General features: G+C 44.8%; 1 protein-coding gene across 2 annotated transcripts in view; it reads left to right on the top strand.

Moving 5' to 3' along the window:
• The first annotated feature begins 11854 nt into the window (after nt 1-11854).
• The window catches only part of mad1l1 (mitotic arrest deficient 1 like 1), a 114449-nt gene continuing 103603 nt past the window's right edge, over nt 11855-22700 (top strand). For both annotated transcript variants that reach the window (XR_006657938.1, XM_045211713.1), the window contains exons 1-7: nt 11855-11943; nt 12733-12897; nt 13940-14080; nt 16362-16541; nt 20455-20579; nt 20661-20742; nt 21281-21411. Coding sequence is in view for 1 of the 2 variants with exons in the window: in XM_045211713.1 (XP_045067648.1) it covers nt 12751-12897; nt 13940-14080; nt 16362-16541; nt 20455-20579; nt 20661-20742; nt 21281-21411 (806 nt within the window). In the remaining variant the exon portion in view is untranslated. The remainder of the gene's footprint in view (nt 11944-12732; nt 12898-13939; nt 14081-16361; nt 16542-20454; nt 20580-20660; nt 20743-21280; nt 21412-22700) is intronic.

Consider the following 22700-nt stretch of genomic DNA (forward strand, 5'->3'; position numbering starts at 1 on the left):
CGTCAACCACAGTGAGAATACACAAGGGAGCTCTCCACTGGCCAGAGAACAAAGGAAGAGGGGGAGGGGCCTCTCCCAGCAGGAGTCGTCCTTCCCTTCTTTTGCTCAGCTCACACCTCTACATCAAAGCTCCTCCCATCACAAAGCTCCTCCCATCAGCTCAAAGGGCGGCAAGTTTAACCAAATGGTGCTCAGACGGCCTGCCGGAGATATGGACATAGCAGTTCTTACGTAGTCACCGTCACTCTTCAACACAGCCAGGGAACTTCTCCATTGGAGAACCAGACACTGGACGCAAAAGTGTCTCAAACTCTCTTATTTCCTCAAGCAAACCGTGTAAACGGACTGAAAATGACTATGGTTAAAAGTGTTGATGTTGTGTAGTAAGATACCATTTTAGAATGTGTGTGTGATTTTTATGACAATTAACAGGTATTACCCTTAGTCGTCCACGGTAACAGTATACTGTTTGGTATCTGTGATCAGTCTTCACACAGGCGGTGGAAGACATTATGAATACCACACATTCAGTTTATAGTTCTGGACAGGAAGAGGTGAGGCCTCCCGTCAGGAGAGCTGTGATTGGCTCAAGGTGAGGGGATAGCATTCGTCGCTTGCATTGTTCTGTGACTTATGGCAGGGCATTGAGTTAATCAATTGTCCACATAACTGGAGGGTACTTTGTACACTCTCATAATGTCTTCCACCGCCTGTTAATACTAAATTGTAATTATTTTGCACTATGGCCTATTTATTACCATACCTCCATAACTTACTACATTTGCACACACTGTATATATATTTTCTGTTGTATTTTTGACTTTATGTTGTGTTTACCCCATATGTAACTCTGTGTTGTTGTTGTTTTTATAGCACTGCTTTGCTTTATCTTGGCCAGGTCGCAGTTGTAAATGAGAACTTGTTCTCAACTGGTTTACCTGGTTAAATAAAGGTGAAATAAAATAAATAAATACCACTCCTTTTGTTCAGATGGCGAACAGCCGTATGGTTGCTGTCATTTATGGACTACACAATCATTGTTGTGTTGAGGAAAGACTGACTGTGTCACTAATTGTTTTTATAAGAATGTGTTGGAAATTCCAAATTGCATAGTCAACTACATATACATAGCACTGACACACACACTTACCCCACCAGACATGCCACCAGGGGTCTTTTCACTGTCCCCAGGTCCAGAACAAATTGAAGGAAATGTACAGTATTATACAGAGCCATGAGTGCATGCAACTCCCTTCCATCTCATATAGCGCAAGTGAACCGCAAACCTGGTTTCAAAAAACAAATAAAGCAACACCTGGCGGCACAACGCCTCTCCCCCATGTGACCTACTTGTTGTGTGTATGTACTGACGGTATGTGTAACTGATAGATGCACACACACTACATGTTAATGTTTTTAAATGTATGTAAATTGTCAAGTATTTTGTCTGTAATGTCTTTTTCGTTATGTGCCGGACCCCAGTAAGACTAGCTGTCGCCGTTGACGTCAGCTAATGGGGATCCTAATAAATAAAATACAATCTTAGGCCCTCTAATTCCCCATTCCCTGTGTGTGATTTTGATTCTGTAGCCATTCAAATTAGTACATCATTTTGCCATCACAATCTCCATTAAGTCATCCTGTACATGTATTTTTTTAGCCTGGTTATTTCTAAATATATCCTATTTGTTTATGGAACATATCTACTGTATCCAAGAATGTCATTTCAAGAGCTTAATTGCCTTCAGAATTATACGTTCAGAAAGAAAACGCTGCGTAGAAATATGTTTAACCATATATTAAGCAATGAATAATGCAAGTATTGGCGTATAGGCTCTGCTCCTTCAGGGTAGCCTACAGGCAGTGAGCACGGTAAACTAAACCAATCCCCCCCGGCAGGAACACAGAACCTGACAGGTGGAGGCTGGGGGAGGGGGGTGGGAGCTAGAAGCCAGCGCATAGTAGCAGCAAGCCTCAGCAGGGTGAGTGAGCAGACCCGGTCAGCTTAAGTAGACCGCCGATAAGGTAGGCGTGATTGTTACTAGCCTCTAATTCAGGGATCATCAACTAGATTCAGCCGCGGACCAATACACAGTAATGTCAAAGTGGAATTATGTTTTTGGGGAAATTATTTACAAATGATAAGCTGAAATGTCTTGAGTCAATAAGTATTCAATCCCTTTGTTATGGCAAGCCTAAATAAGTTCAGATGTAAAAATGTGCTTAACAAGTCACATAAATTGCATGGACTCACTGTGTGCAATAATAGTGTTTGACATTATTTTTGAATGATTACCTCATCTCTGTATCCCACATATACAATTATCTGTAAGGTCCCTCAGTCGAGTAGTGAATTTCAAACACAGATTCAACCACAAAGGCCAGGTAGGTTTTCTAGTGCCTCGCAAAGAAGCACAACTATTGGTAGATGGGTAAAAACCCAGTCACTACAAAGATACAGGCGTCTTTCCTAACTCCGCTCAGGGATTTCACCATGATGACAGAGTGCAAAGAAGGAAGCCTGTACAGAATACAAATATTCCAAAACATGCATCCTGTTTGCAATAAGGCACTAAAGTCAAACTGAAAAAAATGTGGCAAAGAAATTATTGTCCTGAATGAAAAGCGTTATGTTTGGTGCAAACACAACACGTCACTGAGTTTTTTTTTTAGTATAAAAGTAACGGAATAGAGCTAAGCACAGGCAAAATCCTAGAGGAAAACCTGGTTCAGTCTGCTTTCCAACAGACACTGGCAGACAAATTCACCTTTCAGCAGGACAATAACCTAAAACACAGGCCAAATATACAGTGGAGTTGCTTACCAATATGACATTGAATGTTTCTGAGTGGCCTAGTTACAGTTTTGACTTAAATCGGCTTGAAGATCTATGGCAAGACATGAAAATGTATGTCTAGCAATGATCGACAACCAAATTGAGAGAGCTTGAAGAATTTAAAAAAGAAAATGTACAATCCAGGTGTGCAAAGCTCTTAGAGACTTACCCAGAAAGACTCACGGCGGTAATCCATGCCAAAAATGCTTTTACAAAGTATTGACTCAGGGGTGTGAATACTTATGTAAATTATATATATGTATTTAATTTCAATACATTTGCAAACATTTCTAAAAACATATTTTCACTTTGTCGTTATGGGGTATTGTGTGTAGATGGGTGAGAAAGAAAATCAATTACATTTACATGTTTAGTCATTTAGCAGACGGTCTTATCCAGAGCGACTTACAGTTAGTGAGTGCATACATTATTTATTTTTCATACTGGCCCCCCGTGGGAAACGAACCCACAACCCTGGCGTTGCAAACGCCATGCTCTACCAACTGAGCTACATCCCTGCCGGCCATTCCCTCCCCTACCCTGGACGACGCTGGGCCAATTGTGCGCCACCCCATGGGTCTCCCGGTCGCGGCCGGCTACGACAGAGCCTGGATTCGAACCAGGATCTCTAGTGGCACAGCTAGCACTGCGATGCAGTGCCTTATGACCAATTTAAATCAATTTAATCCATTTTGAATTTTGTCTGTAACACAACAAAACGTGGAATAAGTCGAGGGGTATGAATACTTTCTGAAGGCTCTCTAAGTACACAACCTGAATTACATAAAAGTAAACCAACTGACTGAGCTGTTGTTGTATCTGCCCAGGGAGGTCTAGTAATGGTTTCAAGTAGACATGATACACAGCTGATTCAACGAAGATCATGATTAGTTGATTATTGGAGACAGGCGTGTTAACTGGGGCAAAAGGTGTGACACCAATCAGGCCCCCAAGGACTGGAGTTGCCCATCCCTGCTCCACAGTCTAGACCACGTCTCAAACTCATTCCACGGATGGCCAAGGATCTGCGGGTCTTCGCTCCACCCTTGGATTTGATTGATGAATTAAGGTCACTAATTAGTAAGAAACTCCCCTCACCTGGTTGTCTAGGTCACTAATTAGTAAGAAACTCCCCTCACCTGGTTGTCTATGTCTTAATTGAAAGTTAAGACCAAAAACCCGCAGACACTCGGCCCTCCGTGGAATGAGTTTGACACCCGATTTTTAGCCTTTGCAATCTGGTTCTTTGTAATATGTTTTTTTGTAATCTGGTTCTTTGTAATCTGGTAATGTGTAATCTGGTTCTGTGTAATTTGGTTCTGTGGATAGAGAGTGTATTCGGAAAGTATTCAGTCCCCTTGACTTTTTTCACATTTGGTTACAGCCTTATTCTAAAATTAATTAAATTGTTTGTTTTTTCTCATCAATCTACACACAATACCCCATAATGACAAAGCAGAAACAGGTTTTTAGAAATGTTAGCAAATGTATTACAAATAAAAAACGGAAATATCACATTTACATAAGTATTTAGACACTTTACTCAGTACTTTGTTGAAGCGCCTTTGGCAGCGATTACAGCCTTGAGTCTTCTTGGGTATGACGCTACAAGCTTGGCACACCTGTATTTGGGGAGTTTCTCCCATTCTTCTCTGCAGATCCTCTTAAGCTCTGTCAGGTTGGATGGGGAGCGTCACTGCACAGCTATTTTCAGGTCTCTCCAGAGATGTTCGATCAGGTTCAAGTCAGGGCTCTGGCTGGGCCACTCAAGGACATTCAGAGACTCGTTCCGAAGCCACTCCTGCATTGTCTTGGCTGTGTGCTTAGTGTCGTTGTCCTGTTGGAAGGTAAACCTTCTCCCCAGTCTGAGGTCCTGAGCACTCTGGAGCAGATTTTCATCAAGGAAAACTTTGCTCTGTTCATCTTTCCCTCGATCCTGACTAGTCTCCCAGTCCCTACCGCTGAAGAACATCCCCACAGCATGATGTTGCCACCACCATGCTTCACCGTATTGATGCTGCCAGGCTTCCTCCAGACATGACGCTTGGCATTCAGGGCAAAGAGTTCAATCTTGGTTTCATCAGACCAGAGAATCTTGTTAGGTGCCTTTTGGCAAACTCCAAGCAGGCTGTCATGTGCCTTTTACTGAGGAGTGGCTTCTGTCTGGCCACTCTACCATAAAGGCCTGATTGGTGGAGTGCTGCAGAGATGGTTGTCCTTCTGGAAGGTTCTCCCATCTCCACAGAGGAACTCTGGAGCTCTGTCAGAGTGACCATCATGTTCTTGGTCACCTCCCTGACCAAGGCCCTTCTCCCCCGATTGCTCAATTTGTCCAGGTGGTCAGCTCTAGGTAGATTATTGGTGGCTTCAAACTTCTTCCATTTAAGAATGATGGAGGCCTCTGTGTTCTTGGGAACCTTCAGCGCTGCAGACATTTTTTGGTACCCTTCCCCAGATCTGTGCCTCGACACAATCCTGTCTCGGAGCTCTACGGACAATTCCTTCGACCTCATGGCTTGGTTTTTGCTCTGACATGTACTGTCAACTGTGGGACATTATCTAGACAGGTTTGTGCCTTTCCAAATCATGTCCAATCAATTGAATTTACCACAGGTAGACTCCAATCAAGTTGTAGAAACATCTCAAGGATGATCAATGGAAACAGGATGCACCTGAGCTCAATTTCGAGTCTCATAGCAAATGGTCTGACTACTTATGTAAATAAGGTATTTCTGTTTTTATTTGTAATAAATGTGCAAAAAAATCTAAAAACCTGTTTTCACTTTGTCATTATGGGGTATTGAGTGTAGATTGATGAGGGAAAACATTTATTTGCTCCATTTTGGAATAAGGCTATAACGTAACAAAATGTGTAAAAAGTCAAGGGGTCTGAATACTTTCCGAATGCACTGTATAAACACACTGCTCATACCGAACTGCTCCCACTCAGCCACCAGGTGGCGATACAGGGGCGGTTTACAACAGGGGTGCCAACATCAGAACAGTTCAGATGAGAACATGAGCCAGATGGCTCTGAGTTGGTTAGTTCTTTCTAACTATGGTTCTATGCCATTGAAGAGCTCTAATCCAGTGTTGTTCTAACTGAATGAATTTGGTTCTAAGTGAAGTTCTAACTGAGCAAGGTTCTTATCCATTGTGATTCTATTCCTGAATAAAGCTCCAACCCAGCTAGGTTCTATCCCAGCTAGGTTCTTTTCCAGTGTGGTTCTATCCCAGCTAGGTTCTGTTCCAGTGTGGTTCTATCCCAGCTAGGTTCTATTCCAGTGTGGTTCTATCCTAGCTAGGTTCTATTCCAGTGTGGTTCTATCCTAGCTAGGTTCTATTCCAGTGTGGTTCTATCCTAGCTAGGTTCTATTCCAGTGTGGTTCTATACCAGCTAGGTTCTATTCCAGTGCGGTTCTATCCTAGCTAGGTTCTATCTCAGTGAGGTTCTATCCTAGCTAGGTTCCATCCCAGTGTGGTTCTATCCTAGCTAGGTTCTATTCCAGTGTGGTTCTATCCTAGCTAGGTTCTATTCCAGTGTGGTTCTATACCAGCTAGGTTCTATTCCAGTGCGGTTCTATCCTAGTTAGGTTCTATCTCAGTGAGGTTCTATCCTAGCTAGGTTCTATCCCAGTGTGTTCTTCTCTCCTCAAGTTGAACAACCTGGACCCGGAGCTGAACCAGTTTGAGGAGAAGAAATCAGAGGAAAAGGGAAGAAGAAGAAGAAGAAGAAGAAGAAGAAGAAGAAGAAGAAGAAGAAGAAGAAGAAGAAGGGAGGAATAGAGGCCATCAAGAACGAACTCAAATCAAATCAAATGTTATTTGCCACATGGGCCGAATACAACAGGTGTAGACCTTACAGTGAAATGCTTACTTACAAGCCCTTAACCAACAATGCAAACAAGGTGAGTGTGGAGAGAGGGTGGGTGTGTTTTCTTGCCAAAACGAAGCCTATGGCTTTACGTTGTGTGTTATTGTCAGAAGAATAACCATAGTAGGTCACAGTGACTTACACAAACGCATGAATCAAACAACTGAATATTTGAGCTTGAGTACTGTACACTGTGTTATAGTGCTTTAGAGTCTAATGTGCAGTGTGTGTTAGATACTTAATCCAGAGATTCTTATCTTTGCCTCAATTCGGCAGTCTCATCCAGATCACCATTGTATTTATAGTTCTTTATGACAGCTACATTAGCAGCTAATTAGCGTTTAATGTTTTGCGGGTAAATACAGGCAAATATATTGATAAAAATCACTTTGTCCTAGAGAGATTTAAACGGTTATCAACACGTCACACCAGGGTAAGCCTACACGAAACACAGCCCTTTATTTAAGTGTTTCTAAAATGAAAACGAATAAAAACGATTGGAACCATTTCCTTGTTTGACTGCTAGGTTTTATGGGTATAATGACTCATACTGTGGTACTCTATAGCCCTCTGATTGTAATTTTAAGTTTGTAGAATACTTCTATGGAAACGTTGCAAAAATGCCCCATTAGGCTTCAAAGGTAGGAAAAATTAGTGGTAAGAAAAATGAAATTCTATAAAAATGTCCATCAAAATGGATCAAAACAATTGACGTGATGGAAAATGTTGTCCTATGGAAAGTATTCATACCAGTTGACTTATTCCACATTTTGTTGTGTTACAGCCTGAATTCAAAATGGATTAAATAGATTTTTCCCTCACCCATCTACACACAATACCCCATAATTACAGTGAAAACATGTTTTTAGACATTTTTGCAAATGTATTGAAAATGAAATATAACAATATCTCATTTACATAAGAATTCACACCCCTGAGTCAATACATGTTAGAATCACCTTTGGCAGCAGTTTCAGCTGTGAGTCTTTCTAGGTAAGTCTCTAAGGGTTAGGGTTCCACACCTGGATTGTGCAACATTTGCCCAATATTATTTTCAAAATTCTTCAAGCTCTGTCAAATTGGTTGTTGATCATTGCTAGACAACCTTTTTCAGGTCTTGCCATAGATTTTCAAGAAGATTTAAGTCAAAACTGTAACTTGGCTACTAAGGAACATTCACTGTCATCTTGCAAAGCAACTCAAGTGTAGATTTGACGTGTTTTATACTGAACAAAAATATAAACACAACATGCAACAATTTCAACGATTTTACTGAGTTACAGTTCATATAAGGAAATCAGTCAATTGAAATAAATTCAATAGGCCCTAATGTATGGATTTCACATGACTGGGCAGGGGCGCAGCCATGGATGCTAAATTTTCCCCCACAAAAGGGCTTTATTACAGACAGCAATACACCTCCGTTTCATCAGCTGTCTGTGTGGCTGGTCTCAGACGATCCCGCAGGTGAATAAGTTGGATGTGAAGGTTCTGGGCTGGCGTGGTCTGTGGTTGTCAGGCCGTTTCGACGTACTGCCAAATTCTCTAAAACTACTTTGGAGGCGGCTTATGGTAGAGAAATAAACATTAAATTCTCTGGCAACAGCTCTGGTGGACATTCCTGTACTCAGTACACCAATTGCACGCTCCCTCAAAACTTGAGACATCTGTGTTATTGTGTTGTGTGACAAAACTGCACATTTTAGAGTGGCCTTTATTGTCCCCAGCACAAGGTGCACCTGTGTAGTGTGAAATCCAGAGATTAGGGCCTAACTAAGTTATTTCAATTGACTGATTTCCTCATGAACTGTAACTCAGTAAAATGTTTTAAATTGTTGCATGTTGCGTTTATATTTTTGTTCAGTATAATTCACTGTCAATCATTATGAGAAGTTGTGTTTACCTAACAGACTAATATGATGCAAAACTGAACAAAAAAGTAATTTACATTACTGTTTTGTTTTTCATTCTTAGTAGGTTTGTGCATCATTCAGGATAACTGTTTGTATAATGTATCACCACCTAACCTAATTTAAGAGACATCAGTGAATGCAGTGGGTGTAAGCACCAAACAAATCAAATGTTATACGTCACATGCTTGGTAAACAACAGGTGTAGACTAACAGTGAAATGCTTACTGACGGGCCCGTCCCAACAATGCAGAGAGAAAGAAAATAGAGAAGTAGAACAAAAAGTAAATCACACTTAATAATAAATACACAATGAGTAACGATACCTTGGCTATACACACTGGGTACCAGTACTGAGTTGATGTGCAGGGGTACGAGGTAATTGCTGTAGATATGTACTGTACATATAACTAGGATTAAAGTGACAGACAATAAACAGTAGCAGCAGCGTATGTGATGAGTCAAAAGAGTTAGTGCAAAAAGGGTAAATGCAAATAGTCCAGGTAGCAATATGGTTAACTATTGAACTAACTACAATATTTAGCAGAGAGAGAGAACAGTTTATAACGTGGGTGGCTGGAGTCTTTGACCATGTTTAGGTCTTTCCTCTGACACTGCCTGGTATAGAGGTCCTGGATGGCAGGAAGTGATGTACTGGGCCGTATGCTCTACCCTCTGTAGCGCCTTGCGGTCGGATGCCAAGCAGTTGCCATAACAAGCGGTGATGCAGCCAGTTAAGAAGCTCTCAGTGGTGCAGCTGTAGAACCTTTGGAGGATCTGATGGCCCATGCCAAATATTTTCAGCCTCCTGAGGGGGAAGAAGCGTTGTCGTGCCCTCTTCACGACTGTGTTAGTTTGTGTGGACCATGATAGATCCTTAGTGATGTGAACACCAAGGCACTTGAAGCTCTCAGCCCACTCCACTACAGCCCTGTTGAAGTGAATGGGGGCGTGCTCGGCCTTTCATTTCCTGCAGTCCACGAACAGCCCCTTTGTTTTGCTAATGTTGAGGGAGAGGTGGTTGTCCTGGCACCACACTGCCAGGTCTCTGACCTCCTCCCTATAGGCTGTCTCGTCGTCGTTGGTGATCAGGCCTTCCACCGTCGTGTCGTCAGCACACATAATGATGGTGTTGGAGTCGTGCGCGGCAACGCAGTCGTGGGTGAACGGAGTATAGGAGGGGACTAAGCTTGCACCACTGAGGGGCCCCCGTGTTGAGGGTCAGTGTGGCGGATGTGTTGTTCCCTACCCTCACCACCTGGGGGCGGCCTATCAGGAAGCTCAGGATCCAGTTGCAGAGGGAGGTGTTCAGTCCCAGGGTCCTTAGCTTAGTGATGAGCTTGGAGGGCACTATGGTGTTGAATGCTGAGCTGTAGTCAATGAACAGCATTCTCACATAGGTATTCCTCTAGTCCAGGTGGGAGAGGGCAGTGTGGAGTGCAATAGAGATTGCGTCATCTGTGGATCTGTTGGGGCGGTATGCAAATTGGAGTGGTTCTAGGGTGTCTGGGATGATGGTGTTGATGTGAGCCATGACCAGCCTTTCAAACCAGTGTCTACATATGTAAAAACGGCACGTTTTTATAATCTGTCCTAAAAAATGCTTCTCTGTGACATCACAGGGTAGGATTAAAAGTAAGAAAAACATGTTTCTAGTCAAGGAGGGAGGTGGCTTAGTGGGTAAGAGCGTTGTGCCAGTAACTGAAAGGTTGCTGGTTCTAATCCCCGAGCCGACTAGGTGAAAAATCTGTCTGTGCCCTTGAGCAAGGCACTTAACCCTAATTGCTCATGTAAGTCGCTCTGGATAAGAGCGTCTGCTAAATGACTAAAATGTAAATGTATTTCCTTGCTCTCCGGGTCACCGTGAATCTCATAGTGTTTGAAAATCGCTGTTTAACTTTTGATGTCATCAGGTAGAACTTTTCAACCTCTTATTATCTCCAGCACCAAACCAGTGTCTACATATGTGAAAATGACGCATTTCTATGTTTTGTATAAACAAATTATGTTCAAAAGTTGAATGACCTGAATGGACAACAGTAGTATCAAAAAATTTAAAAAATAAATAAATACATATATATATATAAAATAGTCTAAAATTGGAGTGGAGGATACGATAATGGATCGTTTCATGTTGGGATGTGTTTCTTCAGCAAGGATGCATATGTGGGAGACCCGTTTGAAGTGTCAAATGGTGAAGTATGCACTGGGAAAAGTGGAGTCTATCAGAGTGGTCTTATTTTGATGAATTGTATTTCTGAAGAACAGAGGAAGATTGCAGTGGGCCTCAAAAGAATCCTGACAACAGAAGTATCGTGCTTTGAACTTCGGAGTAGAGCACCCGTTAAAGGAGTCATCTCACGGGTGACGACAGATGTTCAGGTTGAATACCTGAAGATAATTCCTGGTGTGGTTGGTGCCCGGCGTCTGACCCGCTGGGTGAATGGAGAAAAATAAGAAAGTCTGTAGGTCCTGTTGTTTTTTGATAAAGAGCACCTTCCTACGCATGTGAAGCTTGGCTAACGAGGATACGCTGTAAGTCCCCAAACCACTGCAGTGTAAAAATGGTAAAGGATTTGTCCATGTTTCAAGCGTGTCCAGACGGACGGAGTATGCTGAAGAACGGTGTGTAGACGGACGGAGTATGCTGAAGAACGGTGTGTAGACGGACGGAGTATGCTGAAGAACGGGTTGTTGACGGACGACGGTGTTGCAATTGTGGTGGGGAAGGCCCTCTCAGGCTCCCCTTGAGACTTGTTTAGCGAAAATATCTGTTTTATTTTTTAACAGAAAAGTTGTTTGGTTTAGTTTAGTAAAAAAAAGTATACATTTTTTGGTCGTTTTTTGTAGTTTGTTCCGTTTTTGGGGAATTCTGTTTCAATCCCCCACAGTAAGTAGCGAGATGCACATTAAATTGTAAAATCGCCAATATACCATAGAAGATCCGCCAACCAATTCCAAAGAAGAAGAAGAAGAAGAATACCATCGAAGAAGAAGTTTTTTCTTCAAACAGTGGAACCATGCTAAACTGCTAAAAAGTTATTCAAGCCGCTTCACGGATTAGTTTATATAAAAATCACCATTACTTCCAAACCAAATGGTATAAAGATATAAGATGATCCTACTCATAAATAAGTATTTAGTGAATTGCTCAATATGCGCATCAAGCGCAGCCTTGACCATCTTTAGAACGCAGCAGGTATTCTCGCGATAACAGCACAGATCTTGTTCTGGGAAAGGAGGGAGTTCGAAGTTATGCTAGCTAGCTGTTGTTAGTATCTATAACTACCTAGCTAGTCAACTTTTAAAAGTCAAGTTCCAAGGTAAGATCTGATCTATAACGTGTCCATATCATTTAATAGTCGGATTAGTTGTCGACGTCTATCTGATCAACATGTGTTGACAATGAGCCAATTGAGCTTGCTAGCTAACGTTAGTTAACTAGGGGATTCGAAACGTCTAGCTAGCCAACGTTAACTGTCATTCTTATCAAGCAAGTTTGGCTAACTATGTTCAAGAAGTTGTTGTGGTCACATTATTTATGATCATCAACTACGACGTGTGAATCGTCCATCTTTAAAATGACCGAGTAATCCATAGTTAATAGGCAACCCTGGTAGCAGGTTAGCATTGCTAGTTGGTTACAAGTGAACGTTGGGAGCTCTGGTCCATGGCGTTACATGCGGCTTGACCCTTCATCTTTCCAATTGTGTAATGTAAGTGAGTAGCTTCATTATACTTAAGTAAATATTTTGCTAGAGTACTGACCAACTTTTCTCTGTATGCTCATTGCAAACATCATGTCGCGACTTTCGGACACTTTATTTAACGCCGGACTAGCTCTGCTCCAGGCGCATGCGCATCCGATGCATGCGTATGGACCAGCGTTATAGCTAGCTAAGAGGCGTCTTCTTGCCCACCGCAGATAGTGGCCCCAAAATGCTCGTTGACCATGGACATAGCCTCCTATGTCACATAGGAATATGAAGCTACTGTAAAATGTTGCCAACTAGTTACCCTCTCTCTGTTCTAGTGCAGCAAGCTTGTAAATAAACACTTTAACACTGACATCATATGGAGCTCCTGTAAATGTTGATCTCTCTCTATTACAGAAGCTAGAGTTGACCACCATGGACATTGAGGATGACACGACGGTGTTCGCCACTCTTAAGTCATTTAAGAGTTTCATCTCTCTCCCGGACACGTCTCGGAACCAGGGAGAACCATCCCCAGTGCAGAGCAACGTCCTACAAAAACAGTACCTGCAGAGATTAGAGGTGGGTGGGGTAGGACAGACACACTTAAGGAGACACACACACACACACACACGCACAGTAATACACTGCTAAACACACACACACTAATACATTGATCACCGACAACGACGATACAGCCTGTAGGGAGGAGGTCAGAGACCTGGCCGTGTGGTGCCAGGACAACAACCTCTCCCTCAACGTGATCAAGACAAAGGAGATGATTGTGGACTACAGGAAAAAGAAGAGGACCGAGCACGCCCTCATTCTCATCGACGGGGCTGTAGTGGAGCAGGTTGAGAGCTTCAAGTTCCTTGGTGTCCACATCACCAACAAACTAACAAGCGGTACCGGAGCGCCAAGTCTAGGTCCAAGAGGCTTCTAAACAGCGTCTAACCCCAAGCCATAAGACTCCTGAACAGCTAATCAAATGGCTACCCTGACTATTTGCACTGCCCCCCACCCCTCCCCCCTCTTTTATGCTTCTGATGTCTGTTTATTGTCAATGCATAGTCACTTTAATAACTCTACCTACATGTACATATTACCTGGACTAACCGGTGCCCCCGCACATTGACTCAGTACCGGTACCCCCTGTATATAGCCATGCTATTGTTATTTTTACTGCTGCTCTTTAATCATCTGTTACTTTTATTTTATATTGTATTTTATTTTATTTATTTTTTGGTATTATTTCTTAACTGCATTCATTGTTGGTTAAGGGCTTGTCAGTAAGCATTTCAATAAGGTCTACACCTGTTGTATTCGGCGCATGTAAGAAATAACATTTGATTTGATTTAAAGACATATACACACACACACTAATACATTGCTAAAACACACACACACGAAAGATGAACACACACAGACGCATGCACCTGCCCTGGTGCAGCACCTCATCCTACGCACAGTATTTAGAGGATATAGGTGGTGGGACTGAGACAGACATTGGATTGTTGTGAAGTACTAGAGACTGCAGAGAAGGTATAGTCTGAAACCTCTGTATGTAAGTCACAAAGTGTACCTGTGTCCAAGAAAGTGACAGTGTGTGTGCGTCTCTGTGTAGTTGCTGGAGGCAGCAGAGAAGGTTCAGTCTAAGACCCAGCTGATCCAGATGGACCAGGAGAAGAGACAGATGGAGATCAGTCACAAGAGAGCACGCATCGAACTAGAGAAGAACGCTACGCTGAGTGCTAGGGACTTTGAGGTATGTAACACACACCTACACACCTGGAGGGAACACACACCTACACACCTGGAGGTAACACACACCTACACACCTGGAGGTAACACACACCTACCTGGAGGGAACACACACCTACACACCTGGAGGTAACACACACCTACCTGGAGGTAACACACACCTACACACCTGGAGGTAACACACACCTACACACCTGGAGGTAACACACACCTACCTGGAGGTAACACACACCTACCTGGAGGTAACACACACCTACCTGGAGGGAACACACACCTACCTGGAGGGAACACACACCTACCTGGAGGTAACACACACCTACACACCTACCTGGAGGTAACACACACCTACCTGGAGGTAACACACACCTACCTGGAGGTAACACACACCTACCTGGAGGTAACACACACCTACCTGGAGGTAACACACACCTATGGAGGTAACACACACCTACCTGGAGGTAACACACACCTACCTGGAGGTAACACACACCTACCTGGAGGGAACACACACCTACCTGGAGGGAACACACACCTACCTGGAGGGAACACACACCTACCTGGAGGGAACACACACCTACACACCTACCTGGAGGGAACACACACCTACCTGGAGGGAACACACACCTAGCTGGAGGTAACTAACACACACTATGAAAAGGAGCGACCTGGTTGTACGTATTTGACTGGTTTGTGACCCACTGACACCATTCCCGGTTAGAGGGGAATAAAGCAGCCCACGAGTTAACACACAGGAACATTAATTAAACACACTGAGGAAGAGGAACATGGGGATGTAGTGGTTCTGTAGAAGGACGAGGAACATGGGGATGTAGTGGTTCTGTAGAAGGACGAGGAACATGGGGATGTAGTGGTTCTGTAGAAGGATGAGGAACATGGGGATGTAGTGGTTCTGTAGAAGGATGAGGAACATGGGGATGTAGTGGTTCTGTAGAAGGATGAGGAACATGGGGATGTAGTGGTTCTGTAGAAGGACGAGGAACATGGGGATGTAGTGGTTCTGTAGAAGGACGAGGAACATGGGGATGCAGTGGTTCTGTAGAAGGACGAGGAACATGGGGATGTAGTGGTTCTGTAGAAGGACGAGGAACATGGGGATGCAGTGGTTCTGTAGAAGGACGAGGAACATGGGGATGCAGTGGTTCTGTAGAAGGACGCTGAACATGGGGATGCAGTGGTTCTGTAGAAGGACGCTGAACATGGGGATGCAGTGGTTCTGTAGAAGGACGAGGAACATGGGGATGCAGTGGTTCTGTAGAAGGACGAGGAACATGGGGATGCAGTGGTTCTGTAGAAGGACGCTGAACATGGGGATGCAGTGGTTCTGTAGAAGGACGCTGAACATGGGGATGCAGTGGTTCTGTAGAAGGATGCAGAACATGGGGATGCAGTGGTTCTGTAGAAGGACGAGGAACATGGGGATGTAGTGGTTCTGTAGAAGGACGCGGAACATGGGGATGTAGTGGTTCTGTAGAAGGACGAGGAACACGGGGATGTAGTGGTTCTGTAGAAGGACGAGGAACATGGGGATGTAGTGGTTCTGTAGAAGGACGAGGAACATGGGGATGTAGTGGTTCTGTAGAAGGACGAGGAACATGGGGATGTAGTGGTTCTGTAGAAGGAAGATGAAAGGTGTGAACATGTGTGATACCACGAGAGCTGTAATAAAGGACTGTATAAATGTCCATCTCTGAACATGTTTAACGGTTACAAGCTATACTGAGGCAGCATACATAATGTAACAATAACAACTAACTATGAAGAACAATATCCACTTTTCACGCACAACATCCCACCAGTCCAGAGATATGAGGGAGTCCAGGTGTTGTTGTGAAGGACGGAGATGAGTTTGCTGCTCGCTCTGTGACTGCTGGAAGGAGACAGAGGGGGAGGCAGAAGTTGGGGATCCTGGGACCCAGTATGACTGCTTGTGATTGACTGACCTCACCGTGTGATATGGCCCCTGGCAACCATGACCCGTAGCAACCAATGGGTTTGGCTAGGGCCAGTTTATGACTCCAGCGGGTGAGCCTACTGCAGGAGTTAGAAAGTGACAGAGTTAGTATCTGAGAGAGGGCTGCGGGAATGAGATGTTGTGCTGAGTGCCACCGGCAGGGAATTCATACCACAGCAGTTTGTTTGATGTTCATTGTTTACTGGTCTGTTCCATATTAGTGATCTGTGTTATGTATTCTATGTTCTAAAATCTGTGTTCTGAATTCCACGTTCTGACTTCTATGCCCCACGTTCTAATTTCTATGTTCTAGCGCGAGGTGGACCGTAACCAGGACCTGCTGGGACGAATCAGACGCCTGGAAGACAGGGAGGCGGAGTCTAGCAAGAGCCTATCGGAGCAGGCCGAGGCAAACCGTGCTCTCCGTCGGACCCTGGAGTCCCTCAACAGAAGGGTGGAGGAGAGGGACGGACGGCTCAACACCGCTGACCAGGTACCATACCGTAAGATCCCTCCACACCTCTCTAACCAGGTACACCTGGAACAGAGTTCAGATCATACCGTAAGATCCCTCCACACCTCTCTAACCAGGTACACCTGGAACAGAGTTCAGATCATACCGTAAGATCCCTCCACACCTCTCTAACCAGGTACACCTGGAACAGAGTTCAGATCATACCGTAAGATCCCTCCACACCTCTCTAAACAGGTACACCTGGAACAGAGTTCAGATCATACCGTAAGATCCCTCCACACCTCTCTAACCAGGTACACCTGGAACAGAGTTCAGATCATACCGTAAGATCCTCCACACCTCTCTAACCAGGTACACCTGGAACAGAGTTCAGATCATACCGTAAGATCCCTCCACACCTCTCTAACCAGGTACACCTGGAACAGAGTTCAGATCATACCGTAAGATCCCTCCACACCTCTCTAACCAGGTACACCTGGAACAGAGTTCAGATCATACCGTAAGATCCCTCCACACCTCTCTAACCAGGTACACCTGGAACAGAGTTCAGATCATACCGTAAGATCCCTCCACACCTCTCTAACCAGGTACACCTGGAACAGAGTTCAGATCATACCGTAAGATCCCTCCACACCTCTCTAACCAGGTACACCTGGAACAGAGTTCAGATCATACCGTAAGATCCCTCCACACCTCTCTAACCAGGTACACCTGGAACAGAGTTCAGATCATACCGTAAGATCCCTCCACACCTCTCTAACCAGGTACACCTGGAACAGAGTTCAGATCATACCGTAAGATCCCTCCACACCTCTCTAACCAGGTACACCTGGAACAGAGTTCAGATCATACCGTAAGATCCCTCCACACCTCTCTAACCAGGTACACCTGGAACAGAGTTCAGATCATACCGTAAGATCCCTCCACACCTCTCTAACCAGGTACACCTGGAACAGAGTTCAGATCATACCGTAAGATCCCTCCACACCTCTCTAACCAGGTACACCTGGAACAGAGTTCAGATCATACCGTAAGATCCCTCCACACCTCTCTAAGCAGGTACACCTGGAACAGAGTTCAGATCATACCGTAAGATCCCTCCACACCTCTCTAACCAGGTACACCTGGAACAGAGTTCAGATCATACCGTAAGATCCCTCCACACCTCTCTAAACAGGTACACCTGGAACAGAGTTCAGATCATACCGTAAGATCCCTCCACACCTCTCTAACCAGGTACACCTGGAACAGAGTTCAGATCATACCGTAAGATCCCTCCACACCTCTCTAACCAGGTACACCTGGAACAGAGTTCAGATCATACCGTAAGATCCCTCCACACCTCTCTAAGCAGGTACACCTGGAACAGAGTTCAGATCATACCGTAAGATCCCTCCACACCTCTCTAACCAGGTACACCTGGAACAGAGTTCAGATCATACCGTAAGATCCCTCCACACCTCTCTAACCAGGTACACCTGGAACAGAGTTCAGATCATACCGTAAGATCCCTCCACACCTCTCTAAGCAGGTACACCTGGAACAGAGTTCAGATCATACCGTAAGATCCCTCCACACCTCTCTAACCAGGTACACCTGGAACAGAGTTCAGATCATACCGTAAGATCCCTCCACACCTCTCTAAGCAGGTACACCTGGAACAGAGTTCAGATCATACCGTAAGATCCCTCCACACCTCTCTAAGCAGGTACACCTGGAACAGAGTTCAGATCATACCGTAAGATCCCTCCACACCTCTCTAACCAGGTACACCTGGAACAGAGTTCAGATCATACCGTAAGATCCCTCCACACCTCTCTAACCAGGTACACCTGGAACAGAGTTCAGATCATACCGTAAGATCCCTCCACACCTCTCTAACCAGGTACACCTGTAACAGAGTTCAGATCATACCGTAAGATCCCTCCACACCTCTCTAACCAGGTACACCTGGAACAGAGTTCAGATCATACCGTAAGATCCCTCCACACCTCTCTAACCAGGTACACCTGGAACAGAGGTCAGATCATACCGTAAGATCCCTCCACACCTCTCTAACCAGGTACACCTGGAACAGAGTTCAGATCATACCGTAAGATCCCTCCACACCTCTCTAAACAGGTACACCTGGAACAGAGTTCAGATCATACCGTAAGATCCCTCCACACCTCTCTAAACAGGTACACCTGGAACAGAGTTCAGATCATACCGTAAGATCCCTCCACACCTCTCTAACCAGGTACACCTGGAACAGAGTTCAGATCATACCGTAAGATCCCTCCACACCTCTCTAAACAGGTACACCTGGAACAGAGTTCAGATCATACCGTAAGATCCCTCCACACCTCTCTAAACAGGTACACCTGGAACAGAGGTCAGATCATACCGTAAGATCCCTCCACACCTCTCTAAACAGGTACACCTGGAACAGAGTTCAGATCATACCGTAAGATCCCTCCACACCTCTCTAAACAGGTACACCTGTAACAGAGTTCAGATCATACCGTAAGATCCCTCCACACCTCTCTAAACAGGTACACCTGGAACAGAGTTCAGATCATACCGTAAGATCCCTCCACACCTCTCTAACCAGGTACACCTGGAACAGAGTTCAGATCATACCGTAAGATCCCTCCACACCTCTCTAAACAGGTACACCTGGAACAGAGTTCAGATCATACCGTAAGATCCCTCCACACCTCTCTAAACAGGTACACCTGTAACAGAGTTCAGATCATACCGTAAGATCCCTCCACACCTCTCTAACCAGGTACACCTGGAACAGAGTTCAGATCATACCGTAAGATCCCTCCACACCTCTCTAAACAGGTACACCTGGAACAGAGTTCAGATCATACCGTAAGATCCCTCCACACCTCTCTAAACAGGTACACCTGTAACAGAGTTCAGATCATACCGTAAGATCCCTCCACACCTCTCTAAACAGGTACACCTGGAACAGAGTTCAGATCATACCGTAAGATCCCTCCACACCTCTCTAAACAGGTACACCTGTAACAGAGTTCAGATCATACCGTAAGATCCCTCCACACCTCTCTAAACAGGTACACCTGTAACAGAGTTCAGATCATACCGTAAGATCCCTCCACACCTCTCTAAACAGGTACACCTGGAACAGAGGTCAGATCATACCGTAAGATCCCTCCACACCTCTCTAACCAGGTACACCTGGAACAGAGTTCAGATCATACCGTAAGATCCCTCCACACCTCTCTAACCAGGTACACCTGGAACAGAGGTCAGATCATACCGTAAGATAATAATAATAATAATATGCCATTTAGCAGACGCTTTTATCCAAAGCGACTTACAGTCATGCGTGCATACATTTTTTTTGTGTATGGGTGGTCCCGGGGATCGAACCCACTACCTTGGCGTTACAAGCGCCGCGCTCTACCAGCTGAGCTACAGAGGACCACAAGATCCCTCCACACCTCTCTAACCAGGTACACCTGGAACAGAGTTCAGATCATACCGTAAGATCCCTCCACACCTCTCTAAGCAGGTACACCTGGAACAGAGTTCAGATCATACCGTAAGATCCCTCCACACCTCTCTAAGCAGGTACACCTGTAACAGAGTTCAGATCATACCGTAAGATCCCTCCACACCTCTCTAACCAGGTACACCTGTAACAGAGTTCAGATCATACCGTAAGATCCCTCCACACCTCTCTAACCAGGTACACCTGGAACAGAGTTCAGATCATACCGTAAGATCACTCCACAACTTGATATGTCTCCGCTCACATCGTCGAATTTGCTACTTTTCGGTGGCGCAACTGATTAGTACGTTGCCAAGCGGGCAGTCAGGTGTTTGCGCGTCTGAGGGCCCAGGTTGGGGCTGGTTTCCCAGATAGTGCTACACACAAACCGTTGATGGCTACAGGATGTGTTATTTCTCCCTGTAGACGGTGAGTGGTTTAAAGGATGAGATCCGGGACCTGAAGCAGCAGGTCCAGACTCGGGACAACACAATCTCTAACCAGACACTGGAGAACCAGGGACTACAGGAACAAGTGGAGCTACAACACAGGTAACACACACCTTCCTGTATTTCCTTCCCTCTGATTGGTCCTTCCTGTATTTCCTCCCCACTGACTGGTCCTCTCTACAGGAAGTACCAGGAAGTGTCTCAGCGGTGCCAGGCTCTCCAGTCAGCATCGTCCACCTGCTCCGACCACGAACTCAAGATTAAGGTGAGGCTAGGTTATTGTTGTTCAAATTAGGACTATAATGAATTATGTCTAGATGAGGATTGGTATAAATAGGGTTCAGATCGGGACTAGGTTTAGAAAACTAGGAGATTAGGGTTGACTGAAGAATGAACATTGAGACTGATTGTGACTAAATTCAGAGTAGGACTGGGGTTGAGATTGAGCTGTTGAACAGAGCAATGCAACGGTCGATTGGTAGGTTTTTGTTTCTGCTTATTTGGCAACCATGTATCTTCTCTCCAAAGTATTATTTGGTTATTAAACTGGCAATTTAAAAGCAGCCAGCGAGATGCCTCTGTCCCCTATAGGCTTTATAAACTCTCAATGTAATCACCATGTATTGTTACTGGGTTTAAATGACCTGCCTTCAAATGAAGAGACGGCTATTAACTCTTCTCAGTCTAACAAACACACACTCCACATGATTTTCACCTTTCAGATGGTCATTAAGTCTCTTTCATGAGCGGAGAATACAACTCAAAGGTGTGTGTGTGTGTGTCTCCTCTTCTCCCCCCTCTAGGAGTTGGAGAGGAAGTTGGCTCTGCAAGAACAGGATGTTGTCATAGTGAAGAACATGAGGTCAGAGGTCGCTAGGGTCCCAGATATGGACAAGGAGCTCCGACAGCTAAGAGAGGAGAATGTTTACCTCAGGTAACACAGCTAGAACACATGGAGCAGGACAGCTAAGAGAGGAGAATGTTTACCTCAGGTAACACAGCTAGAACACATGGAGCAGGACAGCTAAGAGAGAAGAATGTTTACCTCAGGTAACACAGCTAGAACACATGGAGCAGGACAGCTAAGAGAGGAGAATGTTTACCTCAGGTAACACAGCTAGAACACATGGAGCAGGACAGCTAAGAGAGGAGGATGTTTACCTCAGGTAACACAGCTAGAACACATGGAGCAGGACAGCTAAGAGAGGAGAATGTTTACCTCAGGTAACACAGCTAGAACACATGGAGCAGGACAGCTAAGAGAGGAGAATGTTTACCTCAGGTAACACAGCTAGAACACATGGAGCAGGACAGCTAAGAGAGGAGAATGTTTACCTCAGGTAACACAGCTAGAACACATGGAGCAGGACAGCTAAGAGAGGAGAATGTTTACCTCAGGTAACACAGCTAGAACACATGGAGCAGGACAGCTAAGAGAGGAGAATGTTTACCTCAGGTAACACAGCTAGAACACATGGAGCAGGACAGCTAAGAGAGGAGAATGTTTACCTCAGGTAACACAGCTAGAACACATGGAGCAGGACAGCTAAGAGAGGAGAATGTTTACCTCAGGTAACACAGCTAGAACACATGGAGCAGGACAGCTAAGAGAGGAGAATGTTTACCTCAGGTAACACAGCTAGAACACATGGAGCAGGACAGCTAAGAGAGGAGAATGTTTACCTCAGGTAACACAGCTAGAACACATGGAGCAGGACAGCTAAGAGAGGAGAATGTTTACCTCAGGTAACACAGCTAGAACACATGGAGCAGGACAGCTAAGAGAGGAGAATGTTTACCTCAGGTAACACAGCTAGAACACATGGAGCAGGACAGCTAAGAGAGAAGAATGTTTACCTCAGGTAACACAGCTAGAACACATGGAGCAGGACAGCTAAGAGAGGAGAATGTTTACCTCAGGTAACACAGCGAACACATGGAGCAGGACAGCTAAGAGAGGAGGATGTTTACCTCAGGTAACACAGCTAGAACACATGGAGCAGGACAGCTAAGAGAGGAGAATGTTTACCTCAGGTAACACAGCTAGAACACATGGAGCAGGACAGCTAAGAGAGGAGAATGTTTACCTCAGGTAACACAGCTAGAACACATGGAGCAGGACAGCTAAGAGAGGAGGATGTTTACCTCAGGTAACACAGCTAGAACACATGGAGCAGGACAGCTAAGAGAGAAGAATGTTTACCTCAGGTAACACAGCTAGAA

This window comes from Coregonus clupeaformis, chromosome 38 (assembly GCF_020615455.1).
Source record: "Coregonus clupeaformis isolate EN_2021a chromosome 38, ASM2061545v1, whole genome shotgun sequence".
In the NCBI taxonomy this organism is placed as follows: domain Eukaryota; kingdom Metazoa; phylum Chordata; class Actinopteri; order Salmoniformes; family Salmonidae; genus Coregonus; species Coregonus clupeaformis.